The following is a 26,695-nucleotide window of genomic DNA, read 5'->3' on the forward strand; positions in this document are numbered from 1 at the left end:
CAGCAAGAAAAAATATTTTCATCTGTCAACGACATTTCACATGGGACTGTTTTTGTCAACTGTTGCTGGTGCCGGAATCTCTGGCAGAATCTCCCGAAGGAAAGGTGCATTAATGTCAGACATTCTCAGCACCCACGGAGGTGCTCACTGTCTGCAACACGGTAGTCCCACAAAAAACATGTAATGACCACATTTCCACTACCGATGTTGTGCCAAGATTACCTGCAGTTAGAAAACGTGGAACCCTCATGCCTGGCCTCTGAGCTTCAGTGGTATCTCTCACAAAGTGTGTCCGACAATGAGTGCTCCTCCTCGAGCAGCCGAGGTTGGAGGAGCACCAGCGGTGCCTACCCTTTGAGTTCACACACAGTAAGTCAGGGGTCTCTAGCCAGTAGCTCATGAGCTCCTAAACACTTTTCAATTAGCCCTCTCAAGACTTTATTCATTTATTAGAAAGTGTTGTTTACAGTAGTCAGGAAGTAGTTTGGGAGTGTGATCAATCACAGCGGAGTGGACGTGGGGTGGAATAAATTAAAACAGACCATTTTGGCGGGTAGCACAAATCCAAGGAAATAAAGCCGGAATAGGTGCAGATTCTGGAAGATCTAGAATGTTTTCTGTGCGGTTTATTGTGTGTAGCTGCTCTATAGGAGTCCACAACTCAATACAAAGGGTCAAAAAATGACTATAATAGGTCCCCTTTAACATGCATATTTTAGTAATAAGAGCAATAATTTATTAATAGAATTTGAAACACCATGATAAAGCGAAGAATGTTGCAAGCGATGACTGTACAATCCTGCATCTTGGCACTCGGATCCATTTTGCAGAGCATCAAAGTATCTTTATTGCACTTGACCTGTTGCTGACTCTACCTGACACATTGACGCTGGCGCTGCTGTTTGTGCATTTCAATAAAATAAAAAAAAGCTGTTGTCACACTGACACTGAATACCTTTCACAGGTTGCAGATAGTCATGCTGTATGATAAACGATTGCAATCATACCAAAAATATATTAATAACACTACAATTCATGACACCAGCCTATTACCGATTTGCATTAGTCCCATAATAAAGAGTTGCTTTTGGAAATCTGTATTTAATTGGCTATTTATCCTTCAAAAATTGGTTATTTTGATCAAAGTCTCCCTAATCAGGTTATTTATCATCTGTAACTTTAATCTTTCGTGTATTATTAGTGTTCTCTGCGGCTATTTGTGTTGTATTTAGGCAAAACACGCTCTTTAATAAAACCACACAAGGTAAAACACTTGCAGCAATTGGCTAAAGTAGATTACTCTGAGATTTCAAAGAAAAGCAATCATGACTGGCACTAAATCACAATGCTGCGACGGGCTCAGGTGCACAAAGTAATATAATGAACAACAATTGTGTCGTTCTGTTGTGAGTGTGTGTTTGTTAAGCTTGATAGCGTACTGAGACTTGTGCATAAAGATGAAACAATATCATCACGCTAACAAACAACTTCTATTGAAGGTGACTGATTCATATTACAAACGTTCAAATCTGTTGTATACCAGAGCATGGATAATATAATTTGTCTCACTTCAAAGAGTCACAGTTCAAAAAGTAACAATAATATGTTCCAATCGATAGTGCACGCCACTATGCTGCACTCTTAACATTGAGACATCCATGTTCAATCCCAGTAAACAGCTGATGAGACATTCATTCATTCATTCATTCATTTTCTACCGCTTTTTCCTCACGAGGGTCGCAGGGGTGCTGGAGCCTATCCCAGCTGTCTTCGGGGGAGAGGCGGGGTACACCCTGGACTGGTGGCCAGCCAATCACAGGGCATATATAGGAAAACAACCATTCACACTCACATTCATACCTATGGACAATTTGGGAGTCGCCAATTAACCTAGCATGTTTTTGGAATGTGGGAGGAAACCGGAGTACCCGGAGAAAACCCACGCATGCACGGGGAGAACATGCAAACTCCACACAGAGAGGGCAGAATTGAACCCTGGTCTCCTAGCTGTGAGGTCTGCGCGGTAACCACTAGACCGCCGCTGATGAGACAATGTATCAATAATGTGTGCAATGTGTAGTTACGGTTTTGTGTGACTCTTAATGTAGCTGAAGTCCATATTGTACAGCTTCAGGGACATTTGAGATCACATCGTCATCTTATTCCTGAGAGGTTCATTCTTCTGTAATCTCAAAGTGGAACAATTGCCATGGCAACTCATTATTTCAAAGTACCATAATACAATTTCTACTTTTAAAGCACCCAAAGCTGTCTCTCAAAACCACAGGTATTCCATTCACAATTGATGACCTTTGACCATAAACTATCTAAAGTTCCACTGTGCTAAGACAAGTGGAAAAATAATTCCACTCAACTTTCAAGTTTGACTTTACCTTTCGAATCCACAGGGAAATATTTTTGTGTCTGTCAGTAACTGCATATTTCGGCCTGAACCATTTTAATTTCTTTAGTTATTATTTGAACTGAGTATCAAAGTGGTTTGCAATTATGATGGTTCATAAGGCAACAGGACCAAAACACATCTTTAATTGTGGATTAATCACATCCTAAAGGGGACCTCCCACTTTTCTGACCGGTAAATGTTGTTAGAATGTTGTATTATTTTGTTAAATGATGCCAAATTTTCAAAATGAGGTTTGCAAATGAGCTCTGAAAGAAATTTGGGATGACTCTGAACGCTCGGTTTCAGAGAGTTTTTTTCTAACACTGGCTCACTGTGATGTCACAGTGAGCTGGGGATGTCATCATATGGGCGTGCTCAGATACAAGCTGTACAAACAGAAGCAGGCCGTGGTTGGAATAAATTAAAAACAGATTGTTTTAGAAATGGGCTGCACAGTAGTCGAATGGTTAGCACGCAGGCCACACAGCTAGGAGACCCAAGTTTGATTCCACCCTTGGGCATCACTGTGCAGAGTTTGCATTTTGTCTCCGTGCATGCGTAGGTTTTGTCCGGGTACTCCGGTTTCCTCCCACATTCCAACAACATGCTAGGTTAATTGGCGACTCCAAATTGTCCATAGGTATGAATGTGAGTGTGAATGGTTGTTTGTCTATATGTGCCCTGTGATTGGCTGGCGACCAGTCCAGGGTGTACCCCGTCTCCCGCCCAAAGACAACTGGGATAGGCTCCACACCCCCTCGTGAGAATAAGCGGTCGAGAATGAATGAATGTTTTGGAAATCCAAGGACATACAGCTGGGATAGTTGCAGATTCTGGAAGCTCTAGAAAGCCTTCTGTGTAGCTGCTCTATAGGAGTCCACAACCCAATACAAAAGGCCGAAAATTTGCATAATTGGTCCCCTTTAAAGCAAGTATCAGCTGTCACCAGCAGAGGCGTTTTGATTCAGTCTCAAATAGTTTGTAGTATGACGACAAACGCCATAATGTCTTGAAGTAAAGATAGGGTATCTACTATGTGGAAAAACAGATAATTCATGGAATTTTCTGACAATTAATTTAAGATAAAAATAGAATAAACTATATCAACCCAAATATAAAACATCTTCTATTTTTCAAGGCTGGATTTCAAGGCTCAACAAACAATAACAACATAATTGTGGGGAGAAATTGTGGAAAAAACTGTTATTTTTAGAGCTGAATTACACACAATTTTAGAAAGTCAACCCCATCAAAGCCCCATTAGGCAGTTTTACGAGCCGCGTGATTTAGTGTCAGCTAATTCCAAGCTGAGAGGCAATTGGCAGCGTGTGTCAGAAACACAGAAGTTATAATGGGGGAATGATTTGAAACCGAGCAATAAAGATTTTGACGAATGGCCCGTCACTAGGACAGAAGGACTGACGGGGTCGCACAAGTCTGTGACGGAAAAGGAGAAAGTCAATGAGTGTTACGCAATGATTCATTTATTCACTTGACTAATAGGGAGCTAGAAATAGACTTATTTCGATGTGGGTCACATCGAAAGAAAGACAAATACGGTGGAACCTTTGACGGTGCTTTTAATTTGATGTTTTTTCTGTATTTATTCCAAATGAAGTAGCAGCCTCAACAGGATGAAGAAAGCTGTCCCAATACTTTGTTGCTGGACAAAGATACGGTTTAAGATCTTGGTTCTGTTCATGCATTAGAGTAATTGACTGAAGTAACCATTACTATGTGTTACAGGGGAACTATTATGATTTTACCACTAAAATGTAGTTAGAATATTATATTCTCATGCCAAAGTTTCAGATAATGAGGTTTGTGCATTTGGAAGTGAGCCCTGAAAGAAGTTTGGGATGACTCAAAACGCTCGGTTTCAAAAGGCGTGGTAAAACTGCCCCTTTGTGATGTCACAGAGGGACGTAGCTGTAACCCCTCCCTCAAGCTGGGCTTCCCACGCCCTCCCTCTGTTTACGAAACAAGCTCAGGCAGAAGTTATTGGAGTTGGTGATTCCCAGCAACAAAAAAATATATTCATCCGTCAACTGCATTTCACACGTGAACATAAATGTGAAATATCCGCCAAGTAGCCAATGAAATATACTGGAATAGGTGCAGATTCTGCTAAATCCAAATAGTTTTCTGTGCGGGTTATTGTGTGTAGCTGCTCTATAGGAGTCCACGACTCCAACAGAAGTTGAAAAATGAGCATAATAGGTCCCCTTTATTTATACACCTTTTATGTTAGAACCTATAGCCCGGGAGTCATTCATCCAATGGGTCTTTTGATGACTGATCTGGCTCCTAGACATTTGTCAACATAATAAAATGTTATTGTACTGTAATTTTATTTGTAGTTGACATTTTAGGGTAAATCAGGGGTCTCAAACTCAATTTACTTGGGGGCCACTGGAGCTAGGGTCTGGGCGAGACTGGGCCACATCAGGTTTTCCAAAAAAAAAAACAAAAAAAAAACCCTGCATTTAATAAAAACAGAAAAATATACAAACTTTTTCAGTGCTTTGGTTCCGATTTTCTACAAGAAAAGCTCTGATAAAACATTCCACTATTCTCAAATATCTTAATTTTTATTTTTCTGCACAAAATAAATATGAAAAATAAATAAACAAATCAAGAATAAAGAAACTCAACCGATCAGTAATAAATAAATAAATAAATATAATAATAATAATAAAACAGCAAATAATAAAAACTTAAGAAACCACATATAGTTGGTGGGTAGACAAATTATTTTTTTCAGATTCAAATGAACAAAGCATTATTAGAGCCCTGTAGACATGACAAAACACGACTATAGTCACATTTATACTTTTTTTATTTACAACATATTGCGCAACTGCAGGGTCTTGAGACACATGCTAACTCGCAAACTAGAGATCTAGCGACCTAAACGGTAGCCTCCAAGTTATTTCCTTTAAACTTAAAAAAGCCAAAAACTTACCACTTCCACACGGATAGGGAGGATAACTATTAACAGTTATTTAACCTTTAACATGAACATTAATCAAACGTAATAATTTTTTCTGGATACATGATACCATACAGCATCCATATCAAACTTGCGCGGGCCGCACTAACATTAAACTTTAATATCAAGGCGGGGGGCCTCAAACTAGTGTCCTGCGGGCCACATTTGGCCCGCGGGCCGCGTGTTTGGGACCCCTGGAGTAAATGTTAAAAATAAAGCTCAAAATTTAAAACTATAAGACAGAGCTTTGTTTATTGTGTGTTTTTAATATCAACATTTCAGCTTCTTCCCTTTATATTTTGATTTTTTTTTATCTATTTTGTGGTTTAATTTTATTTCTGCAATGTGCTGCGGGCCGTAAATGGACCCCCGGGCCACACTTTGGACACCCCTGCTTTTGATGGTGACAGTTTGACTCCGGAAGAGACAACTTTTGTTTTGAAATACAAACAAGGTAGAAGAGCGTATATAGCGCCACCTCATCAGCTTGTGTTCATGCTGCGACTTCAAATTAAAACCTACAATTGACTAAATTACAATATTTCACTTTCAATTACTGGCTGACAGGATTTAAAATTGGAATCAGCCCCACTATATTAACGCTATGGCCCATAGTCTTTTTAATGTGTAATATGAATTTCAATACAAAGCTGGTACATGAACTGTATTAGTCTTTTCATTTTGCCAATCACAGCGAGACACGATGGCGGGAATAATGAGAGTGGTGTGCGGCACAGTGCAGTGGTCCTGCCGCGTTGATCACTTTATCTCAAACACTCACGGGGTAAATTGAGCTGTGGGATTTGAAATTAGGTGGAAGTAGGGAGTGTGACCTTGAAAGTTGAAGCATGGGCTGGATGCTGGTTTGGAGACTTTCACACTCGTACTTCAACTCATAGAAGGTGAAGATCTTAATTACCTGTACATGAGTGTCGCAGTCTGACAATTGGGTGCTCTCATTCCTGCTCCAACGGCATGCTGGGATGTGAGCCAGCCCCCGCCCCTGCCCTGCCCTGCCGGCTGCCTAAGTGGCAGAAAACAACATGTGATGCCCGAGAGTCACAGTAGATGTTGGAGTTCATGTTTCCCCTCAATGAACTGCTGCTCCCCAGTGTTCATGCAGCCTGAGACCACAATGCCAGCACCACTACACTTGAGTAGTGACACTTGTTTACTGGGTAGTAAATCCATATGGTTATGCAAGCTGTACACTGACTTCTCTAATGTATATCAAGGTTTATTTTGTATAGAATCGTCCAGTGGAACCGTCTGTAGCGTCATTAATGTGTTCCAGAAGGTGTGGCGGAAACGTACACTAACCAAATGCATTTTTCCCATAAGAAATCTGTTTTTTTTTAATAGTTGTACAATTATAGTTTTACAAACATTCATTCATTTTCTAGCGCTTATCCTCACGAGGGTCGTGGGGGTGCTGGAGCCTATCCCAGCTGTCTTTGGGCGACAGGTGGGGTACATTTTGCATTATATTTTGCTTGCTTTGCTATCATATTTTTGATATTTTTGCTCTTTACTGTATTTGCCATTTGTACCTTATTTTATTTTATTAATTTTATTTTATTATACTGGTCGCCAGCTAATCACAGGGCACATATAGACAACCATTCACACTCACATTCATACCTATGGACAATTTGGAGTCGCCAATTAACCTAGCATGTTTTTGGAATGTGGGAGGAAACCGGAGTACCCGGAGAAAACCCACGTATGCACGGGGAGAACATGCAAACTCCACACAGAGATAGCTGAGGGTGGAATTGAACTCGGGTTTCCGAGCTGTGACGCCTGTGTGCTAACCACTCGACTACCATGCAGCCCAGTTTTACAACTGTATACAATTTTATATAAACTAAGGCTGTCAAATGATTAACAAATTTATTCAGATTAATCACAGTTGTTAATTTAATTAAGCATAATTCATCACAACTAGCAACTATGTCTGAACTATGACAGGACAGAATGAAATATATTTGGATGTATTCACGGCTCAAAATGAACTGAATATGTCAAACAAGCTAAAGGATATCACACAAATTAAAAAATCTCTTGTAGACCACAGACGCAATGAGGGGTTGCGGTCAAAGACATCACGTAATTTAAAATGTACTTGTTTTCAGTGTATTTTCCAGCATACTTAAATATAGCAAATTGTTATCCACTTCATGCATTTCTTTATCTTCCTATTTATTCACACACACATGTATAAATAAAAGGGGTGCTCGGCCACAGATCGGTATCGGCCGATATCAGTGTCAAAAGGACGGTATCAACATCGGCCAATAGTAGCTTTAAAACGCCGATCAGGTCCGACCACGCTGCAGCATCCAGAACCTGCAGTGTGCGGGATTTCCTGTTTCAATGTAATAGCAAGCTAATAGGCTGCTAATAAGGACGTTTTGTAATAATAGTAATACAATCGGTCACATGCACTGTATTTACAACATGACAAAATGTGCGTCACATTGTATGCTAACTGGAAAATATAGCAAACAGAAGAAAACTTTTTTTTAACGTTAACCAAAAAAATATGCCAACCCGGGCGTACACTAACCAAGGTTCCACTGTACTTTTTAATGTTAACCAAAAAAACATGCCAACCGGGGAGTACACTAACCAAGGTTCCACTGTACATTTTTAACGTTAACCCAAAAAAACATGCTAACCGGGGCGTACACTAACCAAGGTTCCACTGTACTTTTTTAATGTTAGCCAAAAAAACATGCCAACCGGGGCATACACTAACCAAGGTTCCACTGTACTTTTTTAATGTTAACCAAAAAAACATGCCAACCGGGGCGTACACTAACCAAGGTTCCACTGTACTTTTTTAACGTTAACCAAAAAACATGCCAACCGTAGCGTACGCTAACCAAGGTTCCACTGTACTTTTTAACGTTAACCAAAAAAAACATGCCAACCGGGGCGTACACTAACCAAGGTTCCACTGTACTTTTTTAATGTTAGCCAAAAAAACATGCCAACCGGGGCGTACACTAACCAAGGTTCCACTGTACTGTCATAGAAATGATCGCTGAAATGTGAGGAGTGAAATACTGGTTCTAAGTGTTAATAATGCTAAGAAATTCCACAAAGTCTTTAGGCCTTTATGGTTGAGAAAGACCAGTTCCCGTACAGGAACAACAAAAAAACCAAATTACAAGTATATGACAAAAGATTTACCAGCTTAATACACATGCTGCATAAACACATCCATGAACTTTGCCCGAAGCTTGGGAATAAACTCAGCAAACAAACCTGGAATCCTGCAACAAGGGACAAGAATACAAATAATGAATATAAAACAAATAAGAACTCCAACAGAGATCTTGTTCCTCCCCCGCACCGACCACTTTACTGTTATTAGCCTCCAGTTGGCCACTCACTTTTAATGACACTTGTGAACATATTGGATAGAACTTACCAAAAACTCTACTGTTGGTAGATTTTAAGTCAGGGGTGTCCAAACTTAGTCCACTGAGGGGCGGATATAGTAGAAAGTCATCAAAAACACAGTCTCCTTGCAGTACTACTCAGGGAACCTTTTGATGTCTTCGTATAATTTATATCCTCTTCCTGACTTCTCAACTGGTGACTTTGCACTATGTGACCTGGAAAACATTTTGGGTGCTTGAGGTTGTCGGACAAAGGCGTCGGACAAGCATTTCATTTTCTCAAAAAACGACAAGTTCCAAAATTTGTAAAAATTATATTATGCTACTTTGGTAAGCACTCTGTTTGATTGACGGTCAGACCATTTCCCTCTGGCAGCAATAAACCAATCACAGAACGTGATGTAATATATACAGTATGTACATCGGCAATGAGAAACCAATCAGAGAACAGTACATAATACGTACAGTACGTACGCTTTACATGAAGCAAATTAATTCAGAGCTGGACATGTAAACAAAGCGAAGAGCGATGGATTAAAGACGGCGAACACGGAGGCAGCGTCGGGTGAGCTACGCCACCACATGTGAATGAATTGTGGATGCTTGGGCTAAGGCCTCTGCTTTAATTGGTTGTCCGAGCTTTGGCCGCCTAAAAACGAGACTGAATCCGACAATGATGAGAGGGAACCCAGCATGTTTGATGGCAAAGTTCCCCAGCTGTTCAATTCAGATGCAGAAAATGTGGACTTTGATGGTGGGATCTGTGCCATTTAACGTTCTAATGCGAGCTGTGTTCAATTCTGGACCAGTGGGGGCCAGTAAAAAAAAAAAAAAAACGATCTGTGGGCCGCGAATGCACACACAATCTAAGAGGTACACCACATTTACAGCATCACAACCGGCCGTGTACCATCTATATGGATTACTAACATGACAATAACAATTACTGAAGATGAAATTCAGTGGCGCGGAAAGCTTGAACTATACCACTTTGTTGAAATATACGGCAGCAACAATGAGCTGTGACCGCACACACACTGTAGCAGAAAAACAATCTCCCATTGCCTTACCCAAGGTCATCGGTAAACTAGGGCTGCAGCACTCGTACAGTAATATGCTGTCATATTAGCTTCTCTAGATGCCTGGGGAGGCTACACGGAGCATATTCCCTGCAGTCAGGCTGAAAGTTAGATCACCGCTCATGCCCCTGAAAGTAATTCACACAAATACTGATAAATAAGTTGGTGAGGTGTCACTTCCAATATTGCGTTAGTTGGATATTACCTCCTAAAAAACAAGTCTGGGTTGTCTTTTTTAGGTGTGAATGCCTAAGAAGGGAATACTAGGACTAATGAGGAATCGTATCTTATCATGGCAAACAGCAGATGCAGTGCAAATTGTATGCTTTGATCTTCCGGCAATGCCGTGACATCATTGGTTTTTGTCAGTGATCTCATCTCTGATCCTGCATCTGGTGTTTTTTGACTGAGCAATGAGTAGCTAAAGCATCTTATTGCTTTGCAATATAACATTAGATCAATCCCGGTCTCTCTCCAATGATGAATTGTTCCCAATAGCCGGGTAATCAGATCAATGTTAAAATACGGCATGGAGGTAATTATTGGATTAGAGACGCCTACTCCCTGACTGTGGTCATGATCAAATTAAAAGTCAGAAAGGTCAAGGTGGAGGAAACTTGTTAGGAATATTTTAATAAGACCTTGAGATATGATTAGCACTTTCAATATGTTGCTTTGGCTGCACAGTGGACAAGTGGTTAGTGCACAGACCTCACAGCTAGGAGACTAGGGTTCAATTCCACCTTCTGTGTGGAGTTTGCACGTTCTCCCCGTGTATGCGTGAGTTTTCTCCGGGTACTCCGGTTTCCACCCACATTCCAAAAACATGCTAGGTTAATTGGCGACTCCAAATTGTCCATAGGTATGAATGTGAGTGTGAATGGTTGTTTGTCTATATGTGCACTGTGATTGGCTGGCGACCTGTCCAGGGTGTACCCCGCCTCTCGCCCTAAGACAGCTGGGCTAGGCTCCAGCAACCCAGCAAAAAAGCGGTAGAAAATGAATGAATGAATATGTTGCTTTTATAATATACAATATACAAATGTCTTCAGACATAACTGTATTAGCTGATCTAAGACTAATCTAATAGGGTTCAATACAAGTGATTTTATTTCTACAATATTAGCACACAAGCTAAAATCTTGGTACTTTACAAAAGTACCAGGGGTGTCATTTTGCTGGGAGTTTTAATTTGGTAAACCAACCCATGTAGATACTAACTGGTTATACAGTATATTTACACAGAAACAGCCCATTTTTGTAATTGTAGGCCATACGGTGTTCGAGTGGCCACACGGTCAGGAGATTGGGTTCGATTCTCTGCTTGGGAATGTTCTCCCTGTGCTCCAGGTACTCCGGTTTCCTCCCACATCCACCCTTCATAGGTATGAATCACCAGTCCAGGGTGTACCTCGCCTCTCGCCTGAAGACAGCTGGGATAGGCCAAATACTGCAACTTTATTTTTATGTTGCTATAATTATTTTGGAAATTATTATTATTTATTATTATATATAAATTTTATGCTTTTAAAATATTTTTGGCATAATGTAATAATATTTTTTCTATTAATGTTATGACTTTATTCTAAGAGTTCTACTTTAGTCTTGTAAAAGTACTGCTTTTTGCCATTTTTCTTGTTGTTTTTCTTAGTTGTAATGTTTAATTGTATCTTTTAATTGTACAGAGGGCCGATAAAAAATGTTTTACATCAAGTTAAACTCAATTATTTCAGGCAGAATTATTTAGGCTAATCAAAAATCCTAAAATTGTCCCTCGGTTAGCATGTTTTTCGGTTAACATCAAAAATGTATGTTATAATTTTGCCTCGGTTTGTGTACATTGTCCGGTTAGCGTACAATACGGTGCACGTCTTGTTGTGTTATTAATACACTTTGTAAGTCCAACTGTGTCTTCATGTACATATATTTAATGACAAAACATCCTTGTTAGCAACCTATTAGCTTGCCGCTACATTGAAGCAGGAACGGGAAGTCATAATTCAATAGAGTTTCTTACCTTATTTATAACAATTTTGACTTTCATTGGCTCCATTTTGGGTTATTGAGGTAAGAAATAGAGACGAGAATCCAAGAAATAACTCATGGCAAAACAGGAAGGTGGTGTTGATCATGGTCCACATTCCCACATTCTTTGGGAACAGTAAAGTTAAAAGCCCCCTTAATGTTATGTTTGTGTTATATGTGTTTGTATAATGTTATGTATGTTTGTATAAGCTGCACGGTGGAAGTGGTTAGTGCGCAGACCTCACAGCTAGGAGACCAGGGTTCAATTCCACCCTCGGCCATCTCTGTGTGGAGTTTGCATGTTCTCCCCGTGCATGCGTGGGTCTTCTCCGGGTACTCCGGTTTTCCTCCCACATTCCAAAAACATGCTAGGTTAATTGGTGACTCCAAATTGTCCATAGGTATGAATGTGAGTGTGAATGGTTGTTTGTCTATATGTGCCCTGTGATTGGCTGGCGACCAGTCCAGGGTGTACCCCCTCTCTCGCCCCAGGACAGCTGTGATAGGCTCCAGCACCCCCGCGACCCTTGTGAGGATAAGCAGTAGAAAATTTGGAATTGTTTTATGCAAGTAAAAATAAATGAAAAAACTATAAAAACATGTATTTTGCTAACATTTTTGGCTTTTTGGAAAAATTAATTGGATTTACAGTATTTCTTATGGGAAAATTGATTTGGTTAGCATCCATTTTGGTGACAGGGCTGGGCCGGATTAATGACGCTAACCGAGGTTCCACTGTATTATGGACAAGCTCTTCAGTAATAACTCGTCAACACTGTTGCTGGGTTGCGATAACCCAAACCCGGTGTCTTCATTGTTAGGTTAGCATGACATATTTAGAGGTCATGAGGCAGACATAGTAGTTCCGATGATGTTGCGCATTTAACTTGCCGCACACGTCCGAGTTGTAATTTCACCAATGACCCTCGCTAGCTCCTTGTAGCTTGTGTGCAGACTCCAGTGTTACACAATACTTTTTGGCACAGCTGCTATGTCGCCCCCACGGGCCACATCCTGTTACCACACACACACACACTTGTTGACACACGGGTCATCGGCTGTGCTTCCAAACACACGAAACAATGGCACGGATGGAAGACGCACAAAAACAACAGCGCAACAAGAGGCAGACATTTCTCCCCTCATTCCAGCGTCAGTGTGTGCGTGCTTGTAGGGTGTGTTGTCTTTGGCCATGACTTTTCATCCTGTGCGTCCATAATTAGACAGCTGCTGTATCTGGATGATGCCAAGAACGGATGAGGTTAAGGAGTGGAAGGTTTTTTTTTATTTTTTTTGTTACCCTCACGACTAGGCGAGCGAAGGTTTAATTATAGAGGCGACGCCCCCGCTGGCCCCTGATGAAACATTTCCTGTGATTAGACAAAATGATCACTATTGATTGTACGAGCAAGAGAGTCATGTTTAATTGAACTAGAATAATTGCTTATTGATGGCAGAGCTGCTTGCCGCCTCTGATGAAGGCTGCACGGAGAAGGTAGAAGGGGGTGGAAATCCTTGCCTGGTGGATGGTCAACACATGTGACTGAGGAGAATCCCAATTCCTTCAGAAATTGTGCAAAAATGCTACTATATAGTGCTACTATAATGCTTTATAAAACATCACAGAACATCATATCAATCCTTTATGTCAGTAATCCCTCGTGTTTAATTTGTGGTTGACTGACTTCAGACTTGACCGTAATAACCAAAGTAGGATTTCTTATTTATGAAATATTTTCACAGAGCATAGAAAACCTGTGGGCTGCACAGCGGTCCAGTGGTTAGCACGCAGGCCTCACAGCTAGGAGACCAGAGTTCAATTCCACCCTCAGACATCTTCCGTGTGGAGTTTGCATGTTTGCATGACTGTGCATGCGTGGGTTTTCTCCGGGTACTCCGGTTTCCTCCCACATTCCAAAAACATGCTAGGTTAATTGGTGACTCCAAATTGTCCATAGGTATGAATGTGAGTGTGAATGGTTGTTTGTCTATATGTGCCCTGTGATTGGCTGGTGAACAGTCCAGGGTGTACCCCGCCTCTCCCCTGAAGACAGCTGGGATAGGCTCCAGCTACCCCTGTGATACATACAATGTTTATGTATGTTCTGAATACCTTTTAATTTGTATTTTAGTTAATTTAGCCAATTTGTTGCCAAGTACCACCAAGTGCCCCGTGAATATATTTTGCTTGATGGCGGACATGTTTTTTCAATCAATCTTGCTCAAATTTGGGGTGATGCATCTCAACATCTTAAAGGGGAACTGCACATATTTATTTCCCTTTTCTGTGCATTATAACACAAGAGAACAAGTTAATTTGACTTAGCTTACAATGCTGTCATTGGGATATGCTTATTCCTACGTTATAATGCACAGAAAAGGGAAATAAATTACCACACCCCCAAAACCCCCCTTTAAGCTATAGTTGGTGTTTTGTAGAGCTGCACTTTAAGTTGTGTGAGAAATTTCAAGTTAAGCTCACCTTCATGTTTAAATTTGTTTTTGTATTTGTCCAAAAAATACGAATGAGGGTGCCCTAATTTCTTCACATGACCATGGCTAGTGGCAATAAGCATTACATGGATGCCATCAGAGCTTTGATGAATGCTATGACATCACCGGCATATGCTGCGAAGGCCACAATTATCATTCATACCATGGCCAAATTTTGAGTTAGAGCAGGGATTTTCAAAATAAAGCACATCTAGTGGCTTCCCACCAAACATAGCTCACTAACCCACTAAACTCTCTTCACAGAATACCTCCCAATCATGCCCATGGTTCCACTCAGTGATGGTGTGAATGTTTTGCTGTGTCTTTTGTCAATAAAGTCTTTATTTCTCTTAAAAAAAGGCACATTGAGCCTCCCATCAGAGAATATAATACAGTATTCCCCCTAAAAAGTGATTTTCTGGAGCTTATATTGTGGTGTTTTTCCACTCATACTGTAGTAACAATCTATCCATTTCCCAACAAAACTAAAGTTGCCTTTGCGGTTTGCAAAAAGATGCTTTATTTTTCGCAAGCTGCTGAAGTCATGCACTTGACTTAGAGGGAATTTGCATTTCTTTTAGCTGTAACATACACTGTATGAAGAAAAAGTCATTTTCTTTCCAATCACGTTTACTGTATCCATTACTAGCGTACAGGGCATGATCGATAACTGTATCACCTGGTGACCCGCGGGTCAACTTGGGTAAGCGTCAATATGAGTTCCCTATTGCACTACGAGTACTGTACATCGATCTTGTCTCATTTCGCTCGGGAGAAATAACAGCAAAAGTGCTAACTCCAGCAATCTGTACTGTATATTCTGCTGACTGGGCCGTTACTTACATATTTCATATCAACACTTCTGAACCAAGAGCCTATATAGTCATCATGGAAAATACATAAAAGGTAGACCCTGGATCTGAATGCATATTCACAAGGTTGCAGTGATTTTTTTTTTTTTTTGTATGTCTGTCTCATTGTGTCACACTGCTTGTGTTGTGAGTGAACTCAGACAGCCTTAAAGTTACGCAATAGCCAGTGGTTACAGGGCGGACAAGGCTACAAAAGGTTATCCTGCCCTCATGTCACTGTGGTAGCCAACATGTGATCACTCGGTAAACAAGGTTGTTTTGGGAGTCATGATAGCCACTAAAGTATGGATGGTGCTGACTTAAATGTTCGGATGAGAAAAATAACACCAGGGGTGGAATAATTGCATTAAAAAATCTGGTAAAGAAATTACAAAAAAAATAGTTATTATCTTTGACGCCAGCTTCTGCAATTAAGTTGGACGACCTGATATTAAAAGTAAAACAAATGAAATCGAAGCACGGATCAATCTAAGTCAGTCCGGGGGCCATTTGTGGCCTGTAGCTTTGTTTTAATTAGCCCGTGCCATATTGTGAACATTAAAATAAAATCAACAAAAAAGGCTGAGAGGATTGTTCCCAGTATTCACACTAATAACTATTTGTTTTGGCACTCATTACACAAAGCTCAAATGTGGACTGTTTATACAGTATATACATTCAAATTAAATTGGAGGGGAAAAACTCGAGGATATCAAAGTGGCCCCTGCTTGTGGCCTTGCTGAAAAAGGTTCGGACTCTGATAAGCTACAGCAAGATAGAAAGCTAATAAATAATGATTATCATTCCACGCAATGTAAAATAAAAGTAATAACCGCCACTATTTTTGCAGGATTTTAAAATACGTCATCATTCTTTATGTTGTCATCAGCGGTTTTAAGCTTGGGCAATTAAAACACAACTTTCTTGGGCTTTGATGACATCACCTTCAACTTGTGTTGACATTGATGTTATAGTGTCTCTGTCAAGGAATGGAACCCGCGAGTCTATTCAAATCCGACAGCAATTTGACGCATTTGATGTTATACCATGTTTTGGAAATACATGTGATTATCGTGGCTGGATACGATCCTCGAGATACACACATGATGAAACAACATGGATGATGACATGCTTTCATCCTCTGACAGCTATTCAGGTGCGTTACATCCCATAAAGATCTTCACGTCGGAGAAACTTAATCATCTTCTCCCGCTAATGACAATTTACTTTATCATTTATTTGGAATTATTTAGTTTCCATATGTACACAAATGATCTAATCGGTTTTATTCCTGCATGGGTAAGTACCGCGCCATCTTTGTTTATTGGAATTGGTTTCTGTGTTCTTACCAAATATGTTGCCATCAACTATAATTCGGCATCTGTAGTTGAATTAATTGTCTTTACTTCATGGTTTGCCTCAATGTTAACTTATATTTTTAAGTTACTCCCAGCAATATTTTACAAATGTTTTGCCTCCATTTCTTATCTAAGATGAGTTGATAAAGTGTTGAATCATTTTAAAGTCTTCAGTTGCTTTGTTACTGCATTTTTAGTTGTCATATAAACCAGGTTTACATAAGTTTTTTTGTTGTTGTGAGGGAACGCTTTATGCAGTTTCCATTTCCTATTTTGGACTGTTGCATTGATGCTCTGCACAAATTAAGCTCCTAACAAATATATAAAGTTAGTTAATTTGCATAGTTTTTCGTTGTTTCTTGAACTTTCTTCCCTTTATGATGGACTATTGTGACTATTGTTACCATTTATGTGGCATTTTCCTTATGATTTCACTTGATGTCTCACTATGAGCCACTGGACGGGACATGCGATGAAGAAATAGACGCTGGGATGTTAATCTCAGATAAAAATATTATATATGTTATATTTCTTTCAAATAAATGTAGTGGATGATATCAGTTTTAACAACACATCTTCTAGCACAGTGATTCTCAACTGGTGGGTCGCAGAGCAGTTTTCAGTAGGTTGCCAGTCGTGCCTCCCCAAAAAAAGTGTGCAATGACCCGATGTCCCTGAAGGCATCTCACATCCACAAGGTGTGTGACATGTTGGAAAAACATCAAGTGTGAACATAACATAACTAGATTGCCTTTATATCCGCTGGAGGGGCGCTATAAAGAGGCAAGTGTCTCACCGCTCCAGCACACATTGTGTCACATTGGGAATTCCGTCCACGATGAAGACTCGCAGGTACACTTTCATGCCCAATTTCATCTATTTACCCAGGCACAGAAGAAATTGACCTCCTGTTATTATCAAACGTACCTGCTGAGTTAATCAGAAAAATGTTTCCATTTGTTTATGTTGGATTGTACTTTTTGTTTATATTAGTAGTTGACTCGCAAGGTGGACGAGTGATTAGCACGCTGGCCACACAGCTAGGGGACTTGAGTTCAATTCCACCCTCGGCCATCTCTGTGTGGAGTTTGCATGTTCTCCCCGTGCATGCGTGGGTTTTCTCCGGGTACTCCGGTTTCCTCCCACATTCCAAAAACATGCTAGGTTAATTGGCGACTCCAAATTGTCCATAGGTATGAATGTGAGTGTGAATGGTTGTTTGTCTATATGTGCCCTGTGATTGGCTGGCGACCAGTCCAGGGTGTACCCCATCTTTTGCCGCAAAACAGCTGGGACCCTCGTGAGAATAAGTGGTAGAAAATGAATGAATAATTTAAAAAAATCCGCAATTTGGGTCAGTATTGTTAGGTCCCGCAGTCAAACCAGTTGAGAACCACTGTTGTAGTAGATCATCTTCTAAATCTAGACAAATGTCCCATTGCAGGGACTTAACTGAAGGACATTGAGCTGAATAACAATCACTAAAAGTTGTGCTAAAAGTCTTAAGCATTGTTTATCTTCCAGTATCTCATGTAAAAGTTGTTTCTCTCACTTGTAGAAAACAGAGAAATAACCCCCTGGGTGGAAGATTGCGGTGTGGGGACACTTAGCAGTAATGGCACACCACCAAGTACCAGTGATCGCCAAGATGCAGCAATTGATTGTGGACAGGTTGGAGAGACTAAATGGAAGGCTGATGCAAAGACCTTCACTAAGACGCACAAACTTCATATGTCCGTGAAGGCAGCGCCGACTAAGGGTGCAAGACAGATGGGAACAAAACCACATATTGTCACGTTCAGGGACAGGGACAGAGGTAAAGGTGTGTTGAGGAAGTGGACCAGGAGTAAGTCCACTGGAAAACTGTTTGAGGGATCAAAAAACGCCTCAGAGTCTAGTACAACGAAGCACAATCAGCACCAGAGTAAACCATCAGATGGGTGCTTGACGGTCAAAAAGACAAAGATACTCACAAAGAATCAGAAAGAAGAAACAACTGAAGTGTCAATGAATGCTGTTAGAACTACACGGAGGAGGAGAACGTCCACCACAAAACCAGAGACTCCCACAAAGCGACTGAGGGGTAAACACAATAAGGAGTCTATGAAATCAGCGCCTTCTGAAGGCACCAGGAGCAAGTCCATCACAAAACCAGTGACCCTCAAACAGAAACCAGGAGAGAAACATTCTGGGGGCTCTACGAAGACAAATAGAGAGTCCAACCCAAAATCAGCGACCGTCACACAGAAACCAGGAGCGAAACATTCTGGGGGCTCTATGAAAACAAATAGAAAGTCCTACCCAAAACCAGGACCTATTCAAAAGAAGCAGCATTGTGAACGAACTGAGGGACTTGTGAAAAGTTCTTTAACTAAAGGGATCAAGAGGAAGTCCGACACAAAACCAGAGACAATCTTAAAGAAACAAAGGACTCAATCTATTAAGGTGTCTGAGGAAGGAGACACCAAAATAACAGATACCCTTGTGGACAATCAGACAGAGAGGTGTGTGAAAACTGTGCCAGCAACACTAGAGCCCCTCTCAAGGGACCAGAAGGGAATACCCACTGAGTTATCTGTGTTGTTTTTTGGGGGGAAGAAGACGGACACGTTGAGAGAGACGAGAGGTGACATCCCACCCTGGTTCAAAGGCCAATCAACCTCCCATCAAGCCGCAACCAGTCGAGGTACAACAAAAGCAAGAGTATCATAACTACACAGCCCTTAGCCGAGGATAAGCTTGCTATTAAAATGTCATTGTGTCTGTGCAGACTTGTTTGCCCAGAAATATCAGCAGCTCGATAAGCTCGGTGAAGGAGGCTTTGGATCCGTTTATGCTGGTTACAGGAAGACGGATTATTTCCCAGTAAGCACTATATCATACAAAACAAAACAATTGCTTAATGTGCTAACCGAATATCTATAAATCTCATTTATATCTCATAGGTTGCAATCAAGTACATACCCAAAGAGGTAAAAAGTGTCCCATTGGTGAGTCCTCATGTTGTTGGCTTTGGTAATACTTTTCATTTTGTTACAAGTAACATTGGAATACATACTGTAACTTATTCATTAATTCATTCATTTGCTGGAGCCTATCCTGGACTGGTCGCCAGCCAATCACAGGGCACATATAGACAAACAACCATTCACACTCACATTCATACCTATGGACAATTGACCAAGTGGTCAGTGCTCAGGCCTCACAGCTAGGAGACCCGAGTTCAATTCCACCCTCGGCCATCTCTGTGTGGAGTTTGCATGTTCTCCCCGTGTATGTGTGGGTTTTCTCCGGGTACTCCGGTTTCCTCCCACATTCCAAAAACATGCTAGGTTTTTATTTTGCATATGTAACCTGGCATGTGTTTTTGAGAATGGGGAGAAAAAAAACATGCAAACTCCACAAACATACGTATGCTATAATGGAGAATCTCATGTCTGTGAGGTGGACGTGCTAACCACCCTATATGGAAAAAAAATAGGAAAAATGTATGTTTCATATATTGTGCATCATATGAGCCTTGCATCAATCCCACCCTCGGCCATCTCTGTGTGGAGTTTGAATGTTCTCCCCGTGCATGCGTGGGTTTTCTCCGGGTACTCCGGTTTCCTCCCACATTCCAAAAACATGCTAGGTTAATTGGTGACTCCAAATTGTCCATAGGTATGAATGTGAGTGTGAATGGTTGTTTGTCTATATGTGCCCTGTGATTGGCTGGCGACCAGTCCAGGGTGTACCCCGCCTCTTTCCCCAAAACAGCTGGGATAGGCTCCAGCACTCCCGCGAACCTTGTGAGGATAAGTGGTAGAAAATGAATGAAAGGTTAATATGTCCCTATGAGACGAATTGTATTGTGTTTTTGGGTAGGTTATTGTTTGAATTTAAGTAATTGGGATTTTAGGAATTAAGATTTTGTATGTTTTATATAATTGGCATTATGTATTATCCTAATTGACCTTTTTAGCAGCACAGTTAGTGAGTGAAGTGTGTTTCTATAGTTATTTTCCCATATCACCCCACTATAAGTCAGATATAGTAAAATCAGAGAACAATAGAGAGCGATTTTTCCATTGTTGGCTAAAAGTGTTGTATGGATATTGTGCATCTCGTAGAAAATCAATGGATTGAAGAAGGACATCCCTGTCGAGGCATTACTCATGATACAAGCATCGATTAAAAAGAACTCCAACGGACAGTCTGCAGTTGTGTCATTGTTGAACAAATACGATATGGAACATGAGATTGTATTGGTCATGGAGAGGCCAGTACCATCTGTGGACCTGTTCACGTATGTTACTCGATGTCGGCTCGGCACCCTGCAGGAGAATGAGGCCAAGGTATGAACACACGTGCGGTACAAATTACCTTCCACTATGGAACCATTTTGTTGGGTAATGGTAGTACTAGTACTCTGTATGTACTCTAGTACACTGCATGTCTGTGTATCTTCTTCTCAGAACATCATGAAGCAGCTGGTGGATGCAGCCATTAATATGCACGCTGTGAATGTTTTCCATCGAGATTTAAAACAAGAAAACATTTTGCTGGAGGCCACCTCTGGCGTCCCGCGAGTGCGAATCATTGACTTTGGTTGTAGCTGCTTTGCATCCAATGGTCCTTACCAGGACTACAATGGTAGGATTCCATTTTTGAAAAATCATCTATTGACCTCTCTGTTGATTAAAATTCCCAATACCATGTCTCCATGTATAGGAACCTTATGTTATGCTCCTCCTGAGTATGTTCTAAGACGGACATATAGCGCCGGTCCAACTACTGTGTGGCATCTGGGTGCGCTTCTCTTTGAGTTGATGGCTGGAACAAAACGGTTTGACACCATCATGTTCCTCTCCCAGATGCTACGATTGACTCGGGTTCTATCTGAAGGTAAGATATGCTATGCAGTTCTTCTTCCAGTAAACAATTTCACCTGAACTTAATTTCTTTTGGTTTAGAATGTGAAGATTTCTTGTGGAAGTGCTTAAATTTGGATCCAGAGAAGCGTGCGACCTTGGAGCAGATGCAGGAGCACCCTTGGCTCATATGATACTGCACAAAACCCTTTCCTCAATGCATGTCAACAATGTCACTGGTAATGACAGTTGCTTTGTATGATGCACCCATATGGGAAATACTTCAAAGAATACATTAGAATGAAAGTTCGGTGCATCACATTTAGTGATTAGGGACCAGCTCAACAAGTCACAGAGTTAATATGAAGTTAATATATCCCAGTATTGCTGTCTGGTATGATTCAGGACCAGCCATCATCAATTTGAAGCTTTCACAAAATGCATTTTCTGCATAATCTAATAGTAATTTCCAGGTATTTGTATGTACTATATTTGAGGACTGTATCACACTCTCTCATGCATATTCACTTTTGTATGTTACCAAAAGCACCATGACTAATGACATTGCTATGATTATAAATGAACCTGTAATGCCAGTAGACATTATGATGGTGTATTCGCTGCCAACTGTAGGAAATGCTGCATGGTGCCTTATTTGTATAACGCCACCACAGGTCCAGTTGTTGATTAAGATTACCTCTTGCACCTTATTTTGCCTTTAACTGGAAACTTGGTTTCAAGCATAATTGTGTAGTTGTACATTGTAAATGGTGTTTCATATGTTTAAATAGATCATTCCCTTTTTTCAAAAAAATTTTTTTTGGCTGTCTTTGATTATTGCGTGTGTTTTTGTGCTTTCAGACAAATCTAATCAAAGTAAGAGCGAAGAGCCAGCGGTGTAGCCAAACTACGTTATCACTCACTTCGCCACATTATTTTGACATGACATACAGCCTATTCATTATATGCATGTTTAATATTTCATACCAATACTGCACAGTATACATATTTCATGCAGAACATTCACAGTTTCGGAATTCTGAATAATGAGGAGGAAGTCAAGTATAGCACTTTCTGACAAAGTAGGGGATGACCTCCACCATTGCGCTCAAATGCCCTTTCCTGAGAGCACGTACCTGTCAACATCTGCATTTGAAAATAAGGTACATTTTCCAAAAAAAAGTGTTTTCCATGCACATTTTCCATGTGCAACCCAACAGCTTTACAGGACACTTTTGGTTTGATGGTTTGAAGATAATAGATTGTCCTTGAACCCAAGTAAAACTAAAATCATGTTTGGTAGATGGTGTAATCATAGATGGTTTAGACATTGAAAGGGAGAATGAAAATAAATTTCTGGGGATCACAATAGATGAAAATATGAGCTGGAAACCTCATATTACAAATATACAACATAAGGTGGTCAGAAATATTTCAATATTGAACAAAGCAAATTTTTTTCTCAAACAGAAATCACTCCACACTCTTTATTGCTCTCTGGTTCTACCATATCTTACTTATTGTGTGGAAATATGGGCTAATAACTATAAAAGCAATCTTCACTCGCTAAATGTACTGCAAAAAAGGTCAGTAAGGATAATTCATAATGCCGCCTACAGAGAACATACTAACTCCTTATTTCTAAAATCACAAATACTTAAACTTGCTGATATAGTTCATCTTCAAACAGCTAAAATAATGCATAAGGCTAAAAATAACCAATTAGCTAAAAATGTCATCCAATACTTCTCTACAAGAGAGGAGAAATATGATCTCAGGGAAGAACTACATTTGAAACACTTATATGCTAGGACTACGTTAAAAAGCCATAGCATTTCAGTATGTGGAATCAAACTATGGAATGGATTGAGTAAGACCCTCAAACAATGCACAACGATGAGCCAATTCAAGAAACAATACAAGCAGTTGATGTTTGCTAAATACAAGGATGAAGAGTCTTGAACCAGTCATGATGTGCTATACATATCACTATATTGACACTTACTATGGTACCCATTATGTCATTGGATGCTCATATCACCTCGTACTTTGGTACGTGACAAAAAAAAAAACGAAAAACTTAAACTATATTAGGAAAGCAGGAAGTGAACAAATGTAACAGTTACTGATTGTAAAAGTACCAGATAAAGGGGTAGGATTTAATAAGCTTTGCTTCTTCCTACTCCTTTTGGACATGTGGAACTGTGAACTGATTATGTGATGCATTCAATTGTAATCTGATGCATGTTCAAATGAAATTAAACCATTACCATTACCATTACCAATGGGGGAAAATGCCAAACTCAAGGAGTTTCCTGAGGGAAAAGGTTGACAGGTGTGTGAGAATATAACCTCTAAAAAAGGCCGTTTATGGTTTGTATCCTTTTATGACTTACAACCCCGGAGAGCGAGCTGCACTAACGCTTCCCTAAACCCAGCGGGAGGAAGTGGGATAGATTGAGCAATGAGTCAGCCATTAAGAAATGATGTTCATCTAGGGAAGAGCTTGCTGTGCAGACGTTATCAAATGATGGGGAAGGAGTATAATGAGTCAGTGTCTAGCTAGTCTGACATGGGCAGAGATATTCTTACTCTATAAAACCTGAAGACAAACTGTATCAACGATTTCTCTCAAATTAGGTCATTTTTATTTTTTCTAGATTTTGTATTGAACTGAATAGATGAACCAGAATGGTAGACAACCTCTACTTGACAAGACCCACTTTTGGAAAAAATATTTAAAGGAAAACTGCACTTTTTTGGTGTGTTCTAAAGATATAAAAACTTTTCCATCTGTGAAGCCTTATGAAAAAACCTCCAAAAACCGCCAACAGTGCCCATTTATATAATGTGACCTACATATTAACTAAGCTACACAGAGATTATTGTTATGGCTCTAAATGTTTAAAAAGTATATGTGTGTGAATGAGAGGGACCCAAGTGGAAGAGCGAGGTTACAGGGAGAAGAGATACAGAGGGTGGATAATTTTAAGTGATTAAGGTCAACAGTTCAGAACAATGGAGATTGTGAAAAGGAAGTGAAGAAGCATGGACAAGCAGGATTGAACGGGTGGAGAAAAGTGTCAGGCGTGACGTGTGATAGAAGAGTTTCAATGAAATGAAAGGAAAGGTATACAAAACTGTGGTGAGACCAGCCATGTTGTTTGGTCTAGAGACAGTGCCATCCAGCCATCCATCCATCCATTTTCCTACGCTTATCCGGGTCCGGGTCGCGGGGGCAGCCGGTCCCCGGCCACCTCCCCCAGCGCCACCGAGAGGACACCAAGGCGTTCCCAGGCCAGCTATGAGACATAATCCCTCCAGCGTGTCCTAGGTCTACCCCTTACCCCTCCCGGACGACTGAGCTCCTCACCCTATCTCTTAGGGTGAGTCCAGCTACCCTACGGAGGAAACTCATTTAATCCACCTGTCCGCAATCTCATTCTTTTGGTCATGACCCAAAGCTTCTGACCATAGGTGAGGGTGGAAACATAGATCGACCGATAAATTGAGAGCTTTGCCTTCCGGCTCAGCTCTCTTTTCACCACGACAGTCCGGTACAGCGACCGCATTACTGCCGAGGCTGCACCGATCTATAGAGACAGTGCCACAGAGGAAAAGACAGCTGGATGTAGCAGAGATGAGGATGCTGAGGTTCTCATTGGGAGTGACTAGGATGGATAGGATCAGGAACGAGTACATCAGAGGGACATTACATATTGAAGGCACTTAGAGAGGCCAGACTGAGATGGTTGGGACATGTCCAGAGGAGAGATAGTGAATATATTGGTAGAAGGATGCTGCGTTTAGAGCTGCCAGGTAGGAGGCGTAGAGGAAGACCAAAGAGGAGGTTTATGGATGTAGTGAAGGAGGACATGAGGGTAGTTGGTGTGAGAGAGACAGATGCAGAATGGAGGCGCTTGATTTGCTGTGGCGAACCCTGAAGGGAAAAGCCGAGAGAGAAAGAAGAAGAATATGGGGGTTCACTTTCACTACTAAAGCCATGGGAGTGACCAGGATGGATAGGATCAGGAAGGAGTACATCAGAGGGACATTACATGTTAGAGGCCTTGGAGATAAAGTCAGAGAGGCCAGACTGAGATGGTTGGGACATGTCCAGAGGAGAGATAGTGAATATATTGGTAGAAGGATGCTGCGTTTAGAGCTGCCAGGTAGGAGGCGTAGAGGAAGACCAAAGAGGAGGTTTATGGATGTGAGAGAGACGGGGTTGGATGGAGGAGATTGATTTGCTGTGGCGACCCCTGAAGGGACAAATGAGAACCAAAACCATCCAGCCATACAGCTATCCAATGCATTTCACCCACACAACACATGCTGGATTTTCACAGTCGGGACTTCCCTGAAACCAAAACCCAAACACTTCACTGCCTGAATCTATTTTCAGTAAACCATGACTCACTAATCAGTAACTGAAAGTGCATCAACAAGTTGCAGTAAGTTTGACTTGACTTTTGCTGAGAGTTGCTTATGAGCGATGTCGCTGTCCTACACCTTCTGTTGAGTCGCTGCGAGATGTTTTTGAGATATGTTGCTGTCCTGCACCTTCTGTCGTGGCAGTTAGAAAAAGAAAAGAAAGTGAAAGTGAATGTGGGTGTATGAGAATGAGGGAGAGTGGGATTTACATTGCTGTGTGTTCAGTTCAGTTTGTGTCCTCTTGTCACCGGAATGTCACTAGCGCGTCAGCATCGGCGTGTGCGGCACATCACGCCGCAGATAATGAACACATTAATATGTACATACCCAGTCAGGTTAATGCCCACCTGGCACTGCAATTTCACAGCCAGGTCCGGGAGCCAGCCAGGCGGTGGTTTCTTTCCATCTGACGAAGAAAGAAAAAAATATAGTTGTGAATTATTGAACACATACATGAGTGACAGGCCTGCTGATGAAAGTGAAGGAGATGGAAATAGGGAAAAAATAAAGAACAAAAAATTGCCGCAGTGACGTTGACTGATGCTGATGGTAACTTTAGGCGAGGGACTGATGCTAAAAAATACTGACACAAAAGTGCAGCCATGAGGGTTGTGGCGGTCGACCGAATTGGTGAAATTGCGCCTCTTATGTTGTCTTTCCGACCCTTTCAGAATTCCAATAGCTATTTGTGGATGAGTTGAAATAAGTGACCTTCAAACAAGCTCATGTTATCGATTTGATTATTGTTGTTGCTGCTTAACGGCTTTTTTTTAGGCTAGGACGGGGGTCGGCAACC

General features: G+C 40.9%; 1 protein-coding gene across 1 annotated transcript; it reads left to right on the plus strand.

Moving 5' to 3' along the window:
- The first annotated feature begins 18,974 nt into the window (after nt 1–18,974).
- On the plus strand, nt 18,975–22,125 carry LOC131103089 (serine/threonine-protein kinase pim-1-like). Its single transcript, XM_058049020.2, has 7 exons — nt 18,975–19,298; nt 19,383–19,477; nt 19,558–19,602; nt 20,725–20,949; nt 21,070–21,247; nt 21,326–21,499; nt 21,568–22,125. The coding sequence occupies exons 4-7, from the start codon at nt 20,770–20,772 to the stop codon at nt 21,657–21,659; spliced, it is 624 nt and encodes a 207-aa protein (XP_057905003.2). The 5' UTR covers nt 18,975–19,298; nt 19,383–19,477; nt 19,558–19,602; nt 20,725–20,769; the 3' UTR covers nt 21,660–22,125.
- Nucleotides 22,126–26,695: the final 4,570 nt, after the last annotated feature.

Source organism: Doryrhamphus excisus, linkage group LG16, assembly GCF_037039965.1.
Source record: "Doryrhamphus excisus strain RoL-2023G ecotype Guam linkage group LG16, RoL_Dexc_Guam_v1.1, whole genome shotgun sequence".
NCBI classification, from domain to species: domain Eukaryota; kingdom Metazoa; phylum Chordata; class Actinopteri; order Syngnathiformes; family Syngnathidae; genus Doryrhamphus; species Doryrhamphus excisus.